At 48.8% G+C, this 18,845-nt stretch overlaps 1 protein-coding gene across 4 annotated transcripts in view; it reads left to right on the top strand.

Annotated features, from left to right (window-relative positions):
* The window catches only part of GGNBP2 (gametogenetin binding protein 2), a 352,328-nt gene that overhangs the window by 87,171 nt on the left and 246,312 nt on the right, over positions 1–18,845 (top strand). For all 4 annotated transcript variants that reach the window (XM_086954908.1, XM_086954907.1, XM_086954905.1 and 1 more), the window contains exon 2: positions 1,436–1,516. In XM_086954908.1, coding sequence (XP_086811034.1) covers positions 1,436–1,516 — 81 coding nt within the window. The remainder of the gene's footprint in view (positions 1–1,435; positions 1,517–18,845) is intronic.

The following is an 18,845-nucleotide window of genomic DNA, read 5'->3' as shown; positions in this document are numbered from 1 at the left end:
ACTTGCCTCGGGTTGTTGGAGCTACTTTTTAGGTCTTACCTAGACAGCCCCGTCTAGTCAAAACTTCTTGTTTGCTGTTGGTGGGCTTGGAGGCTACCCATTACTTTCCATTGGTAGCCTTTAGAGCCAATCTAGATTGCTGCTTCCTGGTGGTCAGCTATGGAATCCGCATTTCCCTCTTCTTGCCTATGACTTGTGTCCTTAAACTGCTCCTGCTGTTGGGAGCTATTTTTGCTTTTAATTGAGCCACTATACAGAGTGTATCTTTTGTAGATGGCTCTGTCGTCTGCTCACTACCACCCTCCCATTGTTTGTGTCCGCTTGTATCCCTTATTGCCTGTTTCTTCCATTGACGTGGGTGAGCAAAGGTAACATAACACATAGTAAACCGAGAGGCAGGTGGGAGGCAAGATGGCGATATTGTGCTTCATGGAAGCCTCTGATTTTTTAATTTTTTTTTATTGTTTCAGTTCTTATATAGCACAGTCTCTAGACTAACGCTTTGGAGCGCTTTTCACTAGCACCAGTTACATCACACAATAATTTTATGCAGGCACGGGAAGATTAAGTCAACACAATTTATACCGAGGCAAGGGATTGAGGTTCTTCCTTTAACACCCATCAGTTGCTGTCTTGCAATGGAGAAGCTCACCAGCAGGTCGAATTTTTCTTAGACACAGCTTAAGCTCACAATGCAACGCATCAAACATCTTAGAACCTCTTCTCAGACGTACAAGCTCCTCACAGTAGGACATCAGTGTCAACGGCGAGGAGGACTCGCACACACGTTAATCATGGGATGTATTGTATAGAAAATAAATCATAAAATAAGATATGCCAGGATGCCCTTACATTCTTTCCTTTTAGTCCATGAAGCAACTCTAAGCTGCTCACGGGCCCTTGGCCGCTCCATCTCCACCTTCTAGCTGGATGAATTAATACAGTAAATGTTGGCTGAGGTAGGTCAGAGCAGCCGGACTCCCCACCTCAGACAACCATGGGGTTGTGGGTTGTGTGCTAGGATGCCCTCCTTCGGCTGCTGCTTCTAGGCTTTCTCCATACTCTTGCCCTATTCGCTTAATTTGAGTTTCCTTTCTCCAAGCGACTTGTCCAGAGTCGCAGGATGTTCAGCTGTTGCAGAGTTTGAGCCAATCCACAGAGTGCATATTTGTAGCTGGCTCTGTCTTTCTTCTCTCCCCTCCCGCCCCGTCCCTGTTTCTTTTACAACCCCGACCTTCCGCAAGGCCATACTGAAAGTTTAAAAAAATGTTTGCTTCTGAAGTTAGTACACTCATTAGTACTGAAGCCATTCTGAAGCGGTTTCTGACCAGTTGGTATCTTTTTAGACTACACTCGACAAGTATGCATATTTTTTGTCTTTGTATGTTTTGTGAAGAGTGGACTGCATCTGAATTCTACAAATTATTTATTTTAGATGGTTATGGAATTTTCGGACAGCATGATGAATCTCGAAGGACATCATATCAATAGTTCTCAACTGAAGCAGTTTGTCCAGGTAAGTTGAAACTGTGCCTTGGCTGTTTAACATAACTGTGCTAAAAGTCATGATGAAATATTTCATCTCGGAGGTAATATGTTATGACATCCATCTTCTTTCTGGTTTGTATGAGTTCCTAAATGATTGTCCAAAGTTACGTCTAGAGTAAGTATTCCTCATGTAATTACTAGCACAAACCGAGCCTCCTATGCTTTTTTTCCATTGAAATTCATCCACGAATATATCCAGGATTGGTTGGCATTGTTGGAGCTCCATCCTACACCCGGCCATAAGCTCCCATAGCCTGGCCATTCCTAGTCAATGCAGATAACCTAGATTTGATCTCAACTGACTTGATGAAAAATAATGGATTTATCTACCCGTTTTTTAAAAACAAACTAATCTGAGTTCTGGTGGTAGTGTTGAGATCTAACAAGATTAATGTCTTAGTTGTGAGGACTTCATGTGAAATGAAAGAAATGGGAAATTCTCTTCCACATTTTGAACTAGGAAAAGATCCTTTTTCACCATTCAGCTGCCTAGTACCTTGTGTAAAAAGCCACAATAAAAAGCACACATAGATTTTTTTTTTGTCCGTACTGGTTATCTATTATTGATTAAGAGACCGCTTTCATGTCGAGGCCTCCAGTGGAATTCCAACAGTCCAAATTTCAGTACTTGTAAGATTTCATTTGAAAGCTTTTCGTTTAAATCTACTTGCCAGTGGTAAGCACACAATAGGTGAAATATGACTTAAAGATGGCTTTACATTTGATTGTCAAATATCTTTAGCATAATTAGTTTTCTAATGGAGATTAGTTTCCTCATAGTCCTTACTTTTAACCTTTTCACAGGGCGCTATGCAGAATCCGCAAGTTTTTTTTTTTTATAAAGTTTTTTTTTTTATAAAGGTGCTGCGTATAAATGGAGCTGTCTGGCATTATCCACTCCATTGTATGCCCTTGACAAACGTAATACATGTAGCAAACATTGTTCCTTTTTCTCTGTACCTTAACATATCCAGGGCCAGTGATTGTTCTCTGTATTTTTCATTATTTCTCAAATGATTTTTCAAAACGATGGGGTCATAAGTGGTAGGACTTTAAGCCTGGGTCATCATGTCTTAATTTGTGTGCTATGTCTACTGTATCTGGCTTCAAATTGTGCACTGAAAATCCTAAGGATATTTGAGAGAGGCCGAGGTTAACCTGTATTTTGCATTTTAAGGAGCAGGTTGAGGTCTCTTAAACAGCCCAGTACCCGATCTTGGATTTCTTTACCTGAGAGAAGGCATAAGAAACATAAAATGTTCTCCTCACATCAAGATAAGAATAAAAAATGATCTAGGAAACCGCTTCTTTGCCATCAGACGAAGTACTAGTCAGCCTGTGGCTCACACCAGCTTCTCTCCTCTGAGTGCTACTGCCTTCCAAAAGAGCCCTTTCAACAAGTGTTTTATTTGAAAAAAGAAATCCCATCCCTAAGCTTATTTTTTTTTCATTCTTTTTATTGGTTTTAAGAAAGAGTTAGCATAACAATAAGTCTATGTTCTAGCTGTCCATTAGATTCCTCTGTGGGACCACCATACTTTCCATATTTTGTCTAATGTTTTTAGGTCGGCCCTTTCCCTTGTATATCCCCTATTCAGCCAACATGCACCAGGCTATGTCTTCTTCCCAGTCAACCACCTATGGCACTGTTTTAGCTCCAAGCACCAGGCTGTTTTTCGTTTTGCTACTATAAGAGTAAAAGCCATCCACAATCTTTAGTATTTAGGTCTTTATCCATTCCCTCCATATATTTTGTCCAAACCATTTAGCAGTTTTGACTAAGGGGAGGGCTGTCATTCACATCATGCAATCTACTAGTCTCACCCAGTAGCTCTGCAGTTTTGGGCAATCCCACATAAAATGGATAAAGGTGCTTACATGTCCACATTCCCTTGAACACATCTTGAAGTGTTGTTTCCCATTTTGTGAAGGACTGATTTTGAATAAAATGCTCTGTACAGAATACAGAATATAATGATCCTGAACCCAGCCCTAATGATGATTCCCTTGGGATAGGTAACTTACCTGCGTATTTTACCTGTTTTGAGAATGCTGACGGGAGGACGTCTGTTTCCGTACCGGGGGGAATAGAAGGCTATTTTACCAAAAGAATCTTACCAATTGTACCTAGGGAATACAATCTACACACTTGGAAATCAAGCCTTTCTCGCCCTAACTCTATTAAACCATAGGTGCCCAGACCCATGACAGCTGGGTTAGAATAACTTTCCTCAGCTCCTTCCTACAGGGAATCCCTAAAAATGAAATGTACTAGGTCACACAATCTTTGCTTCAGTAAGCCTTGCTCTTCAGTAATCAAAAGCCAAATATTTACTATTACTAGCATGTTAAATCAACACTTTATGGGAGCTTACTGTCTTTGTGCTTCATAACGTAGCTTAACAGATGGTGAAAACCCTTAAGTAGAATGACCTGGATGGTTCTAAGCCAGCTTTTCAAACTGCTGAATGCAGTTTCCTGCTTTGTCTACTTTGGTGTTGAGATGGCATGCTTGGATGTGCACTGCGGTGTTTCTATATGTTTGTACAGTTATGGCCCAACCTTTCGAATAAGCTATTTGATGGCCAAAGGCTTTTTGTTGGAATGATTTAAACAAAATTGGGCTTCTTCTTGAGTGCTAGATCTTGCAACCCCCATCTAAAAGAACACACAACGTGTAGGAAGTTTGGAGGCTGTGGCCATCCGTTGGGCATACAACCGGAGAAGCATTTAATGCATCGAATTTTAAATCTCTTAACAGTTAAAGAATATGCCAGAGGAAAGCTGGTTTAACAAGCACCGGCCATTTTCTTTAAACCTCTCAGAGTACTCTTTCAATTCTAAAGTTGTTACTCCAGTGGCAGTTCAAGTGCTAATGTTTCTGGAGAACTGGCAGGACATAATATCAGATGACTGGCCCTGTAAATAGTTTGTTTTGCATTCTGAATCTTGTCTGGATTCACATGCTGTGCATTATTCGTCTATCTAGTGGTTGGGTCCAGAATTGTTGTATTTTGTCCTTCACTTTTTAGGTCTCGCCTGTCGATGCGCATGCGCATCGAGCAAGGCGAGAGTATTACGAGTTATCCACTCTTTATCTGCACTGCAAGGAATCGTGGCGATTCCTTGCAGTGCCCGTGACTTTTAAGGTCAATGCGCATGCGCATTAAGCTTATGCGCATGCGCATTGACCTTAAAAGTCACGGGCGCGTGCACGTCCGTCTTTGTTTACCCGCTCCGCCCCCTCCCGCCGTGTCGCCTTGCCTTCCCCTACTCTCCTCCCCCCTCCTCCTCTCCTCCCCTGCCTGCCTGCCGCTAGCCTTGTTGATGCTTGTTAAACGCTGCCTTCCTGCTTGGCGTCCAGCGTTCTTGGTCTCTTGTTCAGTCTCCCTGATCGACTGGATCTTTTTCTTCAGCTTCTACGGCCATATCATGGCAGAATCCGTTCCCTTGACTGCTCTTCTTTCCAATCCCCCGTCGACACTCGTCGTCTCACTCTGAAGCTGTATATTCTGTCTCTGTTCCCACATCTGATCACGACCTCCGGGCAGTCATCCTTTGTTGCTGGCTCGCTTTTCTAGCGCTGCTGCTCTGCATGCTTCTTTGCGCATCCGTTCACCCTCAGTTTCAGCGTTTGCCTTTCCCTGTGATTGAGCGCATCCTCCGGTCCATTCCCAGCACAGGCCATTCTCCATCTTACACTCGCACAATAGGCCTCCCTCGCTTCTGCCAGTGCACGCCGGTCTCCCTGCCCTCTCACTGCGCGCATCTCGCATTTCTGTCTGTGCGCTACTTTACCAGCGCAGTTTCCCTCTTCCCAGTCAGTGGCGCTTCTCCCTGCCTGTGGTGTGTGCTTCCCTGTCAGTGGCGCTCCTCCCTGCCTGTGGTGTGTGCTTTCCTGTCAGTGGCGCTTTTCCCTGTCCTGTGCGCTTCCCTGTCAGTGCCACTTTTCGATTCCCCATTGCATGCACTGCATGGTCAGTACCGCTTTTCCCTGCCCTATCAATAACGCTTCTCCCTGCCTTGTGGTGTGCGCTAATCTGTCAGTTCCCTTTTCTCCCGCCCTGTAGTGTGCGCTGCCCATTCTCCCTGCCCTGTGTTGTGCGCTGTCCTGTCGGGATCCCTGCTCCCTGCCCTGTGTGTTGCCCTGTCGGTGCCCCTTCTTCCTGCCCTGTGGTGTGTGTACTGCCATGTTTGGGGTATTTGTTTCTGACCTATGGGGTGCATTGCCCTTCCGTAAGTCCCCCTTCTCCTTGTTTCTGCTGGAAGTGTGTGCTTCAAACTATTAGACCTGGCTGCGGTAATCACATTTTGCAAGCAGACACTTGTTAAAGTGGCAGCTTTCCTGCCATACCAAACTTTCGTAGTTACATTGTAGGGAGGCTGTGATGCATGAAATGAAAAGCAAGTCAGAAAAGACATTACTCAATTCCAATATAAATAATTGTATTTACTACTGAGCGAAGGTGGTCTAGGGGCGCCAAAGGTCGCAAGAAGCTATCGGGCATCCTGCAATCGGCCCATGATAGAGCGGGGCAGAATGGAGTCCGATAGCATTGGTGTATAGATCAAACATTATTAGGTACGCAAATAAAAAGATGGCTATGCAAAAAATGCCGCAGCTGGGACTTATCCGGTGACTGGGACCACTCCTACACATGGGAAGATCTGTACGCAGAATGGAAAATGATAGTGTCTCTGGTTGTAGAATTGTGTTTTTGATGAGTGATGAAACCATTCTAAAAGCTGGAGTTTCTCACTCCCAGAAGGAGAACAATATTGATATCAGATGAGTCTCTGGTTCCTCTGCTTGCATGCTACTTTCGCGGCTCCTTTGATGTGCGTCCATTTGCCACCAGCCACTTAGCCACTTAGCCAATTTGTGTGCAGGCGCCGCCTCTGCTGGCGCGCGCCGCCTCTGCTGCCAGGCTTCAGCACACCAGGCTGCACACCCCTCACCCCCCAGTCACTTCATCCGCGCCCACTTCACACGCGCTCTGCAGGTCATAAACAGGACCATCTGCTCCACTCCCAGCACTGCATGACCATCTTCAAAGCAAGCTTGTAACACGAGCTGCCCTCAGACGTTCCAAGACACACACTTTTAATGCTTCTGAGGTCGATAACATGAGCCCCGTTGCATTGACACACACTGCCCTCACACACACAAGTTACTGTCACACACACACCCTCAACCCCTCACCCTCACTCACCCTCACCCTCACTCACCCTCAACACCTCACCCTCACTCACCCTCAACCCCTCACCCTCAACCCCTCACTCACCCTCACTCTCACTCATCCTCACTCACCCTCAACCCCTCACCCTCACTCACCCTCAACCCCTCACCCTCACTCACCCTCAACCCCTCACCCTCTCACCCTCAAACCCTCACCCTCACTCACCCTCGACCCCTCCCCCTCGACCCCTCCCCCTCACCCTCCCTCACTCACCCTCACCCCCTCACTCACCCTCACCCTCACTCACCCTCAACCCCTCACCCTCACCCTCACTCACCCTCAACCCCTCACCCTCAACCCCTCAACCCCTCACCCTCACCCTCACTCACCCTCACCCTCACTCACCCTCAACCCCTCACCCTCACTCACCCTCAACCCCTCACCCTCACCCTCACTCACCCTCACTCACCCTCAACCCCTCACCCTCACTCACCCTCAACCCCTCAACCCCTCACCCTCAACCCCTCACCCTCAACCCCTCACCCTCAACCCCTCACTCTCACTCACCCTCACTCTCACTCACCCTCAACCACTCACCCTCACTCACCCTCACTCACCCTCACCCCCTCACCCTCACTCACCCTCACCCTCACTCACCCTCAACCCCTCACCCTCACTCACCCTCACTCACCCTCACCCACCCTCAACCCCTCACCCTCACTCACCCTCAACCCCTCACCCTCACTCGCCCTCAACCCCTCACCCTCACTCACCCTCAACCCCTTACCCTCCCTCACCCTCAACCCCTCAACCCCTCTCCCTCACTCACCATCAACCACTCACCCTCAACCCCTCACCCTCACTCACCCTCACCCTCAGTCACCCTCACCCACCCTCACTCACCCTCACTCACCCTCAACCCCCCACCCTCACTCACCCTCACTCACCCTCACCCTCACTCACCTTAAACCCCTCACCCTCACTCACCCTCACCCTCACTCACCCTCACTCACCTTAAACCCCTCACCCTCACTCACCCTCAACCCCTCACTCATCCTCACTCACCCTCAACCCCTCACCCTCACTCACCCTCACCCACCCTCAACCCCTCACCCTCACTCACCCTCAAACCCTCACCCTCACTCACCCTCAACTCCTCACCCTCACTCACCCTCAACTCCTCACCCTCACTCACCCTCACCCACCCTCAACACCTCATCCTCACTCACCCTCACCCTCACTCCCCCTCAACCACTCACACTCACTCACCCTCACTCACCCTCAACCCCTCACCCTCAATCCCTCACCCTCACCCTCACTCACCCTCACTCACCCTCAACCCCTCACCCTCAACCCCTCACTCATCCTCACTCACCCTCAACCCCTCACCCTCACTCACCCTCAACCCCTCACCCCCACCCTCACCCCCTCACCCCCTCACCCTCACCCCCTCACCCTCACCCCCTCACCCTCCACCCTCACTCACCCTCAACCCCTCACCCTCACTCTCCCTCACCCTCACTCACCCTCACTCACCCTCAACACCTCACTCACCCTCAACACCTCACCCTCAACCTCAACCCCTCACTCACCCTCACCCTCACTCACCCTCACCCTCACTCACCCTCACCCTCCCTCACCCTCACTCACCCTCACCCTCCCTCACCCTCACTCACCCTCAACCCCTCACCCTCACTCACCCTCACTCACCCTCAACCCCTCACCCTCACTCACCCTCAACCCCTCACCCTCACTCACCCTCACTCACCCTCACCCTCACTCACCCTCACTCACCCTCACTCACCCTCAACCCCTCACCCTCACTCACCCTCACCCTCACTCACCCTCACTCACCCTCACCCACCCTCACTCACCCTCACTCACCCTCAACCACTCACCCTCAACCACTCACCCTCAACCACTCACCCTCAACCACTCACCCTCAACCACTCACCCTCAACCACTCACCCTCAACCACTCACCCTCAACCACTCACCCTCAACCACTCACCCTCAACCACTCACCCTCAACCACTCACCCTCAACCACTCACCCTCAACCACTCACCCTCAACCACTCACCCTCAACCACTCACCCTCAACCACTCACCCTCAACCACTCACCCTCAACCACTCACCCTCAACCACTCACCCTCAACCACTCACCCTCAACCACTCACCCTCAACCACTCACCCTCAACCACTCACCCTCAACCACTCACCCTCAACCACTCACCCTCAACCACTCACCCTCAACCACTCACCCTCAACCACTCACCCTCAACCACTCACCCTCAACCACTCACCCTCAACCACTCACCCTCAACCACTCACCCTCAACCACTCACCCTCAACCACTCACCCTCAACCACTCACCCTCAACCACTCACCCTCAACCACTCACCCTCAACCACTCACCCTCAACCACTCACCCTCAACCACTCACCCTCAACCACTCACCCTCAACCACTCACCCTCAACCACTCACCCTCAACCACTCACCCTCAACCACTCACCCTCAACCACTCACCCTCAACCACTCACCCTCAACCACTCACCCTCAACCACTCACCCTCAACCACTCACCCTCAACCACTCACCCTCAACCACTCACCCTCAACCACTCACCCTCAACCACTCACCCTCAACCACTCACCCTCAACCACTCACCCTCAACCACTCACCCTCAACCACTCACCCTCAACCACTCACCCTCAACCACTCACCCTCAACCACTCACCCTCAACCACTCACCCTCAACCACTCACCCTCAACCACTCACCCTCAACCACTCACCCTCAACCACTCACCCTCAACCACTCACCCTCAACCACTCACCCTCAACCACTCACCCTCAACCACTCACCCTCAACCACTCACCCTCAACCACTCACCCTCAACCACTCACCCTCAACCACTCACCCTCAACCACTCACCCTCAACCACTCACCCTCAACCACTCACCCTCAACCACTCACCCTCAACCACTCACCCTCAACCACTCACCCTCAACCACTCACCCTCAACCACTCACCCTCAACCACTCACCCTCAACCACTCACCCTCAACCACTCACCCTCAACCACTCACCCTCAACCACTCACCCTCAACCACTCACCCTCAACCACTCACCCTCAACCACTCACCCTCAACCACTCACCCTCAACCACTCACCCTCAACCACTCACCCTCAACCACTCACCCTCAACCACTCACCCTCAACCACTCACCCTCAACCACTCACCCTCAACCACTCACCCTCAACCACTCACCCTCAACCACTCACCCTCAACCACTCACCCTCAACCACTCACCCTCAACCACTCACCCTCAACCACTCACCCTCAACCACTCACCCTCAACCACTCACCCTCAACCACTCACCCTCAACCACTCACCCTCAACCACTCACCCTCAACCACTCACCCTCAACCACTCACCCTCAACCACTCACCCTCAACCACTCACCCTCAACCACTCACCCTCAACCACTCACCCTCAACCACTCACCCTCAACCACTCACCCTCAACCACTCACCCTCAACCACTCACCCTCAACCACTCACCCTCAACCACTCACCCTCAACCACTCACCCTCAACCACTCACCCTCAACCACTCACCCTCAACCACTCACCCTCAACCACTCACCCTCAACCACTCACCCTCAACCACTCACCCTCAACCACTCACCCTCAACCACTCACCCTCAACCACTCACCCTCAACCACTCACCCTCAACCACTCACCCTCAACCACTCACCCTCAACCACTCACCCTCAACCACTCACCCTCAACCACTCACCCTCAACCACTCACCCTCAACCACTCACCCTCAACCACTCACCCTCAACCACTCACCCTCAACCACTCACCCTCAACCACTCACCCTCAACCACTCACCCTCAACCACTCACCCTCAACCACTCACCCTCAACCACTCACCCTCAACCACTCACCCTCAACCACTCACCCTCAACCACTCACCCTCAACCACTCACCCTCAACCACTCACCCTCAACCACTCACCCTCAACCACTCACCCTCAACCACTCACCCTCAACCACTCACCCTCAACCACTCACCCTCAACCACTCACCCTCAACCACTCACCCTCAACCACTCACCCTCAACCACTCACCCTCAACCACTCACCCTCAACCACTCACCCTCAACCACTCACCCTCAACCACTCACCCTCAACCACTCACCCTCAACCACTCACCCTCAACCACTCACCCTCAACCACTCACCCTCAACCACTCACCCTCAACCACTCACCCTCAACCACTCACCCTCAACCACTCACCCTCAACCACTCACCCTCAACCACTCACCCTCAACCACTCACCCTCAACCACTCACCCTCAACCACTCACCCTCAACCACTCACCCTCAACCACTCACCCTCAACCACTCACCCTCAACCACTCACCCTCAACCACTCACCCTCAACCACTCACCCTCAACCACTCACCCTCAACCACTCACCCTCAACCACTCACCCTCAACCACTCACCCTCAACCACTCACCCTCAACCACTCACCCTCAACCACTCACCCTCAACCACTCACCCTCAACCACTCACCCTCAACCACTCACCCTCAACCACTCACCCTCAACCACTCACCCTCAACCACTCACCCTCAACCACTCACCCTCAACCACTCACCCTCAACCACTCACCCTCAACCACTCACCCTCAACCACTCACCCTCAACCACTCACCCTCAACCACTCACCCTCAACCACTCACCCTCAACCACTCACCCTCAACCACTCACCCTCAACCACTCACCCTCAACCACTCACCCTCAACCACTCACCCTCAACCACTCACCCTCAACCACTCACCCTCAACCACTCACCCTCAACCACTCACCCTCAACCACTCACCCTCAACCACTCACCCTCAACCACTCACCCTCAACCACTCACCCTCAACCACTCACCCTCAACCACTCACCCTCAACCACTCACCCTCAACCACTCACCCTCAACCACTCACCCTCAACCACTCACCCTCAACCACTCACCCTCAACCACTCACCCTCAACCACTCACCCTCAACCACTCACCCTCAACCACTCACCCTCAACCACTCACCCTCAACCACTCACCCTCAACCACTCACCCTCAACCACTCACCCTCAACCACTCACCCTCAACCACTCACCCTCAACCACTCACCCTCAACCACTCACCCTCAACCACTCACCCTCAACCACTCACCCTCAACCACTCACCCTCAACCACTCACCCTCAACCACTCACCCTCAACCACTCACCCTCAACCACTCACCCTCAACCACTCACCCTCAACCACTCACCCTCAACCACTCACCCTCAACCACTCACCCTCAACCACTCACCCTCAACCACTCACCCTCAACCACTCACCCTCAACCACTCACCCTCAACCACTCACCCTCAACCACTCACCCTCAACCACTCACCCTCAACCACTCACCCTCAACCACTCACCCTCAACCACTCACCCTCAACCACTCACCCTCAACCACTCACCCTCAACCACTCACCCTCAACCACTCACCCTCAACCACTCACCCTCAACCACTCACCCTCAACCACTCACCCTCAACCACTCACCCTCAACCACTCACCCTCAACCACTCACCCTCAACCACTCACCCTCAACCACTCACCCTCAACCACCCACCCTCAACCACCCACCCTCAACCACTCACCCTCAACCACCCACCCTCAACCACCCACCCTCAACCACCCACCCTCAACCACTCACCCTCAACCCCTCACCCTCAACCCCTCACCCTCACTCACCCTCAACCCCTCACTCACCCTCAACCTCATGCTAAAGATTTACAAAAAAACCCATTAACAATTCTAAAAGCACTAACTCTAATGCTGCGAGACCTATTGCATTTCTAATGCTTGTTATTCCCCTCTCGGTGGGCGTTGACGTACCTCCCTTTGGTGTCCCCTTGTAACATCGCCTTGCTTTCTTCAAAAGCTTTCATCTTTGTTCGCCATCGTCCGATCCTTTTTTCTGCCATTGGATCTAGATCGAAACAAAAGGAGCTCCAAGTTTTGAAGGGAAGAATCGGTGAAAAACCAAGGTACCGGAGAGCATTGAGAGAGGAGGGACTACCTCATCGACGACTGGAGAACAATGTGCTGGCTTACCCTGTGCCTGGTGATGGAAAAAACACTGTTCAAGTTCTGCCAGAACTCCCATCACAAGTTCTGCCAGAAGGACCAACATCCAGACTGCAACACATGTTCGGCGTTCACCTCGGAGACCCCTTTAGACAGAGAAGAGCCAACTACAACATGCAGGGCCAGAGTGCAGCACCATCGAGAAAGGGGACCATGTCGCAGAAGGTCCAGAAAGAGAACTGAGAACGATGTCCAAGTGGTGGGGGTCATAAAAAGTCTTCTTTAGGGGTAAAAGAGCCATCGTCTTTGAAGAAACTAGAAGAGTCTTAAAAATAGACTCAAAGGCCTCGAAGGGAGCTTTGAAGTTCAAGCATTCGACAACCACAGCTGCATCCCAAGATAAACCTACCGTAGGTTCCTTCAAAGGACTCCGCAGCTGGAAAGATCCTCGAAGATGCCAGACGTCGAAAGATGTGCAATGATAGAACTCTTTGATTTCGAAGCAAGAACAGGCAAAATCCGAGAGGCATTGCCCTCCGTCGGCACCGTCTACAAAGGAGCCTTCAACCTCCAAAAGAAAGGCTGAAGCTCTCGACGTGCCCAGTTTCCACTATGTAATTCTTTTATGATGGCCAGCAAATTCCCTGGGATCTTTTTCTTTGTTAGTGTCTGCCAGAGGCAGTATCTATCGACTGAATCAAATGTGTCTCGAAAGTCTACAAAACAGCAACACAGTTTACCGTTTTGTTCCACTGACTTACGAGCCACTGCCCACAGGGCGAAGCAGTGATCGATCGTAGAGTGACCTTCTTTAAAACCCCCCTGTTCTACCGGTACGATCGAAAACTGTTCCACCCAGTCCTTCAGTCTAAGCAGCACTATTTTCGCAAACACCTTTTCCCCTATATCCAATAGGTTAATTAAACTATAATTTTGTGGCGCATTCATAATACCTTTTTTATGTACAGGTCTGATTACTGCCCCTTTCCAATTATTGGGTATTTTACCTAACTAGAGGATCACCATAAACATGTGGGAGAAAAAGCTTGCCCACCAATCCAGCTCTGTTTTTATTATTGCTGGAAGGTTATCTGGACCAGCTGCTCTGGTTAACTTTAGGTTCGCTATTGTATTTCTTACATTATTTTCTGTAATCTGCCTTTAATTCTTCCATTAGTCCTTGCCAGGGCTGGGGTATTCCTTCGTCAGGTTCTCTACGAGGGCTATAGAGTTCCTGCAGATATTTCTCCCATGCTGCCTCCTCTACCACGCAGTTCATTACCCCCACCGTGTGGTCCGAACCAGTTCGTTCCAGCTTCCAAAACTGGCGTATATTCTTAGTTTCTATTGCATCCAGAAGATTTTCCCAGCATTTATCCATATACACTCTTTTTGCCGTGGTAATTAGCTTTTTGTATTCTCTTTTCAGTTTGAGATAGTTGTCTTATCCCATCATATTTTACTTTCATACTTCTAGTTACTTTTCTTCCTTAGGCATTCCACAAAAAAACATTTGTTGTCTCACTTGGTATTTGCTTATTTGTTTTATCTTTTGTTAAATCAATTCTAAGACATTCTACCAGTTGGGCTATTTTCCCTCATACTATTCTAGGGTTCTCTCCCCTATTGTGCCCAAGACTACCTTCTGCTGTAACTTCTCTAATTTTTCTATGTATTCAGCCGTTAGTCTAGTGGACACTCTTTTAGGGTACTCAATTTGCTGTGGGATCACTTTATCTCGGGGGTACAATATACCTCCTTAGAGCACCAACTGCTAGGGGTTATGATCCCTTTCTTCGCTTTGGAGTACCTCAAATCCTCTTATGAGGGAGAAGTTCCATGCAGACATGAACATGTAGTCTATTGGACGATTTTGATTACCTTTTTTAAAAGTTTTCTGGGCGGGGCAATCCTTTTCTAGTCTCCCATTCAGGCTGAACAGACCCTTAGTCCCTAGGTAATTTCTTAATGCCAAGTCCTGGCTTGAGGAATCGGAAGATGAAAAGCATGCTTGTTTTATTGCATATGCCTCCAAAATTTCACTGTGCCAAAGGTCAACCTCCTTTGGGTACAATTTATGATTAAAGTCCCCCATGATAAAAAAAATGTATCCGACCCTTACTTTTCCCATAAAGAGTCAAGGTCTTCTTTAAAATATTCTGTTCCAGTTCCATATTCCTTGGTGTCGCCCCATTGCATGTACACATTTATAACAATAACATTCTCATATGTTGTGTTTAAAATCAGCAAGGATACCCTACATGCAAGTAGCCGTTTACATTTTACATTTAGTACCAACACATTCTTTGAAACTTTCGTAGACAAGAGGGTCATAATCCCTCCTGCTGGGCTCCCAAACCTTTTTTTATTAGCTGGGTTTCGTTGCATAGCCATGTTTTTTGCAAACACTAGATTCCCACAGTTCTTGCTAACTAATTTATAGCTTCTTGTTTTGTCAACTCCCCAAGACCATTTATATTGCACGATATAAACTTAAGGCTATGCGACACCCCATCATCCTTTTCAACCCCACTTTACCTCCATCTTCTTCCATGCCTCCCTGAAGCCACTGGGATGGACCTGCGTGGCTACTTCTAAGAATCCAATTGCCCCAAGATTTATCAAGAGCTGAATTGTTCACTACTATATTCAGGTTTTCTCCAGCCCCCCCTTCATTCTCCTCCCATATCCTCACCTGTCTCTTACCAAGGTCTGCATGGCACTTTAGGAAGCCAGTACCTGGGTTGCTTTTTACCTCTAGTTCTTTCTCAGGTACTATTCGTATACCCTCCTGTAGTATCTCCCTCTCTGCCTTCTCAATTGCCAATCTTACTAGATCTGAATAGACAGACACTCTTGTGATTTCCTTTCCTTGTATATTTTCTATGAATCCCACCTGTCTTAGAGTTTTTGTTCCGATACCCCAGAGGCTTGGACATTTTGCGAATGAGTATAGGAGTTGGGATCTATTTAATAGTACCAGCTTTCTTGTTTTTTCCCCTTTTTTTACTAGTTGAGCCGGTTCAAAATACAGCCACCTATTAACTCCTATGTTTCTATCTTTGGGGATTCTAATCCTGTCCTAGTGTTCTTCCATCCGGTTCCCCCTTGGTTACCTTTTTACTTCCATATTCCCTTGCCCCTGTCCTGCCTTATCATGGTTTTGTTGCTTCTGTTTTAGTATATTATTACCCATATTGGTTGATTTTAAAGTTGGTTTTATTTTTAGAGGTTCTTTGTTTGGTCTCTTGGTAACACATTCCCCTTTATTAGTATTTTGTTCCTTTCGCTTATTCACTTCTCTCTCCCTTTTTTGGAGGTGTCATCTTCCTAAGGGTTGTTTTTAGATTTGGTACTTCCACCCTATTCTTTTTAAGGTAGTTCTGCGTACTAATCTAAAATTCTTGCCCAAAGTCATTTCTCCCTTCCATCTCAACCAATCTGTGCAACTGCCCGTTTTCTTCTCGCAACCACAGACATTACCAGAAAGAGCTCTTCACACATTCGATGTCAAAAGAGCATTGCTTTACTACATAGATTGGACACAACCCTTTTGTAAGACAAAACAACTTTTTGTGTCTTTCTCACCACCACACAAAGGTAATCCCATTTTAAAATCTGGGGATAGCTAGATGGATTGTCAAATGCATACAGATTTGTTACCACAAAGCTAAACGTACGTTATATGTTCCTCATAAAGCCCACTCTTCAAGAAAAATAGGAGCTTCAATGGCATTTTTAGTGTACATTCCCCTAGATGACATCTGCAGAGCAGCTACATGGTCTACAACGCACACATTCACAAAATACTATTGTGTAGATGTGCAAACCAAGCAACCAGCTAATGTGGGCCAGGCTGTTCTCAAAACATTATTCCAAACTACTGCAACAGATAGGGGTGGTAGCCGCTAAGAGTGGGTACTGCTATGCACAGTGTGCAATCTGCAGCTCGTATGCCTCGAACGGTAAATGCTAATTACCAGTATTCATCTGTTCTTGGCATGTAGAGCTGCAGAGTTGCACACGCCCACCCGCCTCCCCGGCTACCCTTGTCTGTTCCAGTATTATCTTAATTAGATACAAATTATATGGGCATCCTTCCTTTCTTGCAAAGCTCCATTTCCCTAATGGTGAAAAACAATCTAGGGATGGAGCCAATGCCCATGCGCTATGTGGTCCAAAGGTGGAGTCCCCTATCTCGTGACTTCCAAAGAACTTTTCAGGACAACAACAAACTGCAAACATCCGGGCCCAACACTAGATGCCGATCTATGCACAGTGTGCAACTATGCAGATCTACATGCCAAGAACAGATGCATACTGGTAAGTAGCATTTTCCTTTTCCTTCCTGTGCCCAGTTCTCCAGTTTTTCCCACCGCTGCGTCCCTGCGGCCCGCCCCCGCCTGCAATCCCTTTCGCCGCCCCACCCCCCATCTGCTCCTCCCTCCCACATCCCCTCATATGGAGGCCGTGCAGCGGACGCGCGCAGCGTGTGTGCCTAAGGCAAGCCGGTCTGCGGCCGGGCGGCGCACAGCACCAGGACCCCTGGACCCTGCGAACGCCACGACGCCCGACATCGATACAATGCCAGAACCCTCCACACACTCGATACCAGACGATCACACACCTGCTTCCTGGCCGTCCCGAAGCACACCCACTGAGCTTTCACCTGCCGGAACTGCAGCTTCACACTCATCCGCCCCACCTGCCGACCAGGAAAGAATCCAACCACCTCGGATGCATCCTTCTCAACACGCGCTCCGCCCGCAAACACGCCGTTTAACTCTGGGGCCTACTCGACTCAACCTCCCCAGACGTCGCCTTCCTGACGGAGACCTGGCTGAACCCCGCGTCGGCACCCGACATAGCCATAGCCGTCCAGAAGGCTACAAGATCACCCTTATTGACGGGACCGCACCAACTGAGCAGGAGGAGGAATCTCCATCGTCCACAGGAACACTCTGAGTCTCGACCAGCACCGACGACACCCTCAGCACCGCCGAACACCTGCACTTCCAGATCCACACCGATTAGAGGTGTTTTCTTGGCTGCTAGAAGATCTTCTAAAAGGGTGGCATTTACTAGCAGATGGGCTGCTTTGATCTTGTTCCAGTTTCAACTTTCTGGATCCTTTCCAAGCTCTAAAAGTTCATATTTGTACTCTTTGCAGTGTGCCTAGCTTTATAGTTCCTTTTTCGTGTTAAAGTGAACAGCTGTTTGTCTTCGATCTCAATATGATCAATAGTCTCTTTTGTTTTGGAGCTGTAGCTATGTGTTTAAAATGCTTCACTAATTTACTCAACCTTTTTTTGTTCTCTTATGGAATTTGAAATGTATGTCTTGCCTTTCTAATGGTGACCCCATTGAGCTCTGCATTCGTGGCAACTCAAGTTCCTTCCTTGGGGATGACCTTAAAATTCTGGCCCTGTCAACGAACTTCATTCGCTATCTGCTTCTCCATCTTTCATGCAGCTCATTAAAGGCAAAGTAGTTTTAATGGGTTAAAACTTCCCTTTTTTGATTTTAACTTTGTATTAGGCATTCTTATTGTACAGTAATACAATAAACAAATGGTAGTGATGAGGTGACAGTATAGTGCGTTTCGTTTATTACCTATTTATGAATGTAAGCAAAATCATTTAATAGCTCAGATGTTCAGCTAGTTGGAAGAGCATAGCATAGCATAGCATAGCATAGTGATAGAATCTGGATGCCAAATGTATTTAGTCTCAAAAATTGCCAGGAAATGTAAGGTGGTCAAATGGGGTTAAACTTCTCTTGAAAAGGGATGATGGAAAGAGAAGCGAAGAATAAAGAGAGGTAATGCTGGGAGGGGGGATATCCTAAGCATTTTAGTTGAGCTGGATAGTTATTTGAGAGTTCAACACCCATTTCCTTAATATGGAGTAGAGTTAGTTTGGATGCGAGTGTCTAAGGGTGAAAAAAATAGTCTTGATATTCCATGACCAAAATTTTGGTTA

The sequence above is a fragment of the Lissotriton vulgaris genome, chromosome 2_1, assembly GCF_964263255.1.
Source record: "Lissotriton vulgaris chromosome 2_1, aLisVul1.2, whole genome shotgun sequence".
Taxonomy (NCBI): domain Eukaryota; kingdom Metazoa; phylum Chordata; class Amphibia; order Caudata; family Salamandridae; genus Lissotriton; species Lissotriton vulgaris.
This window is presented reverse-complemented; position numbering and strand designations above follow the sequence as displayed.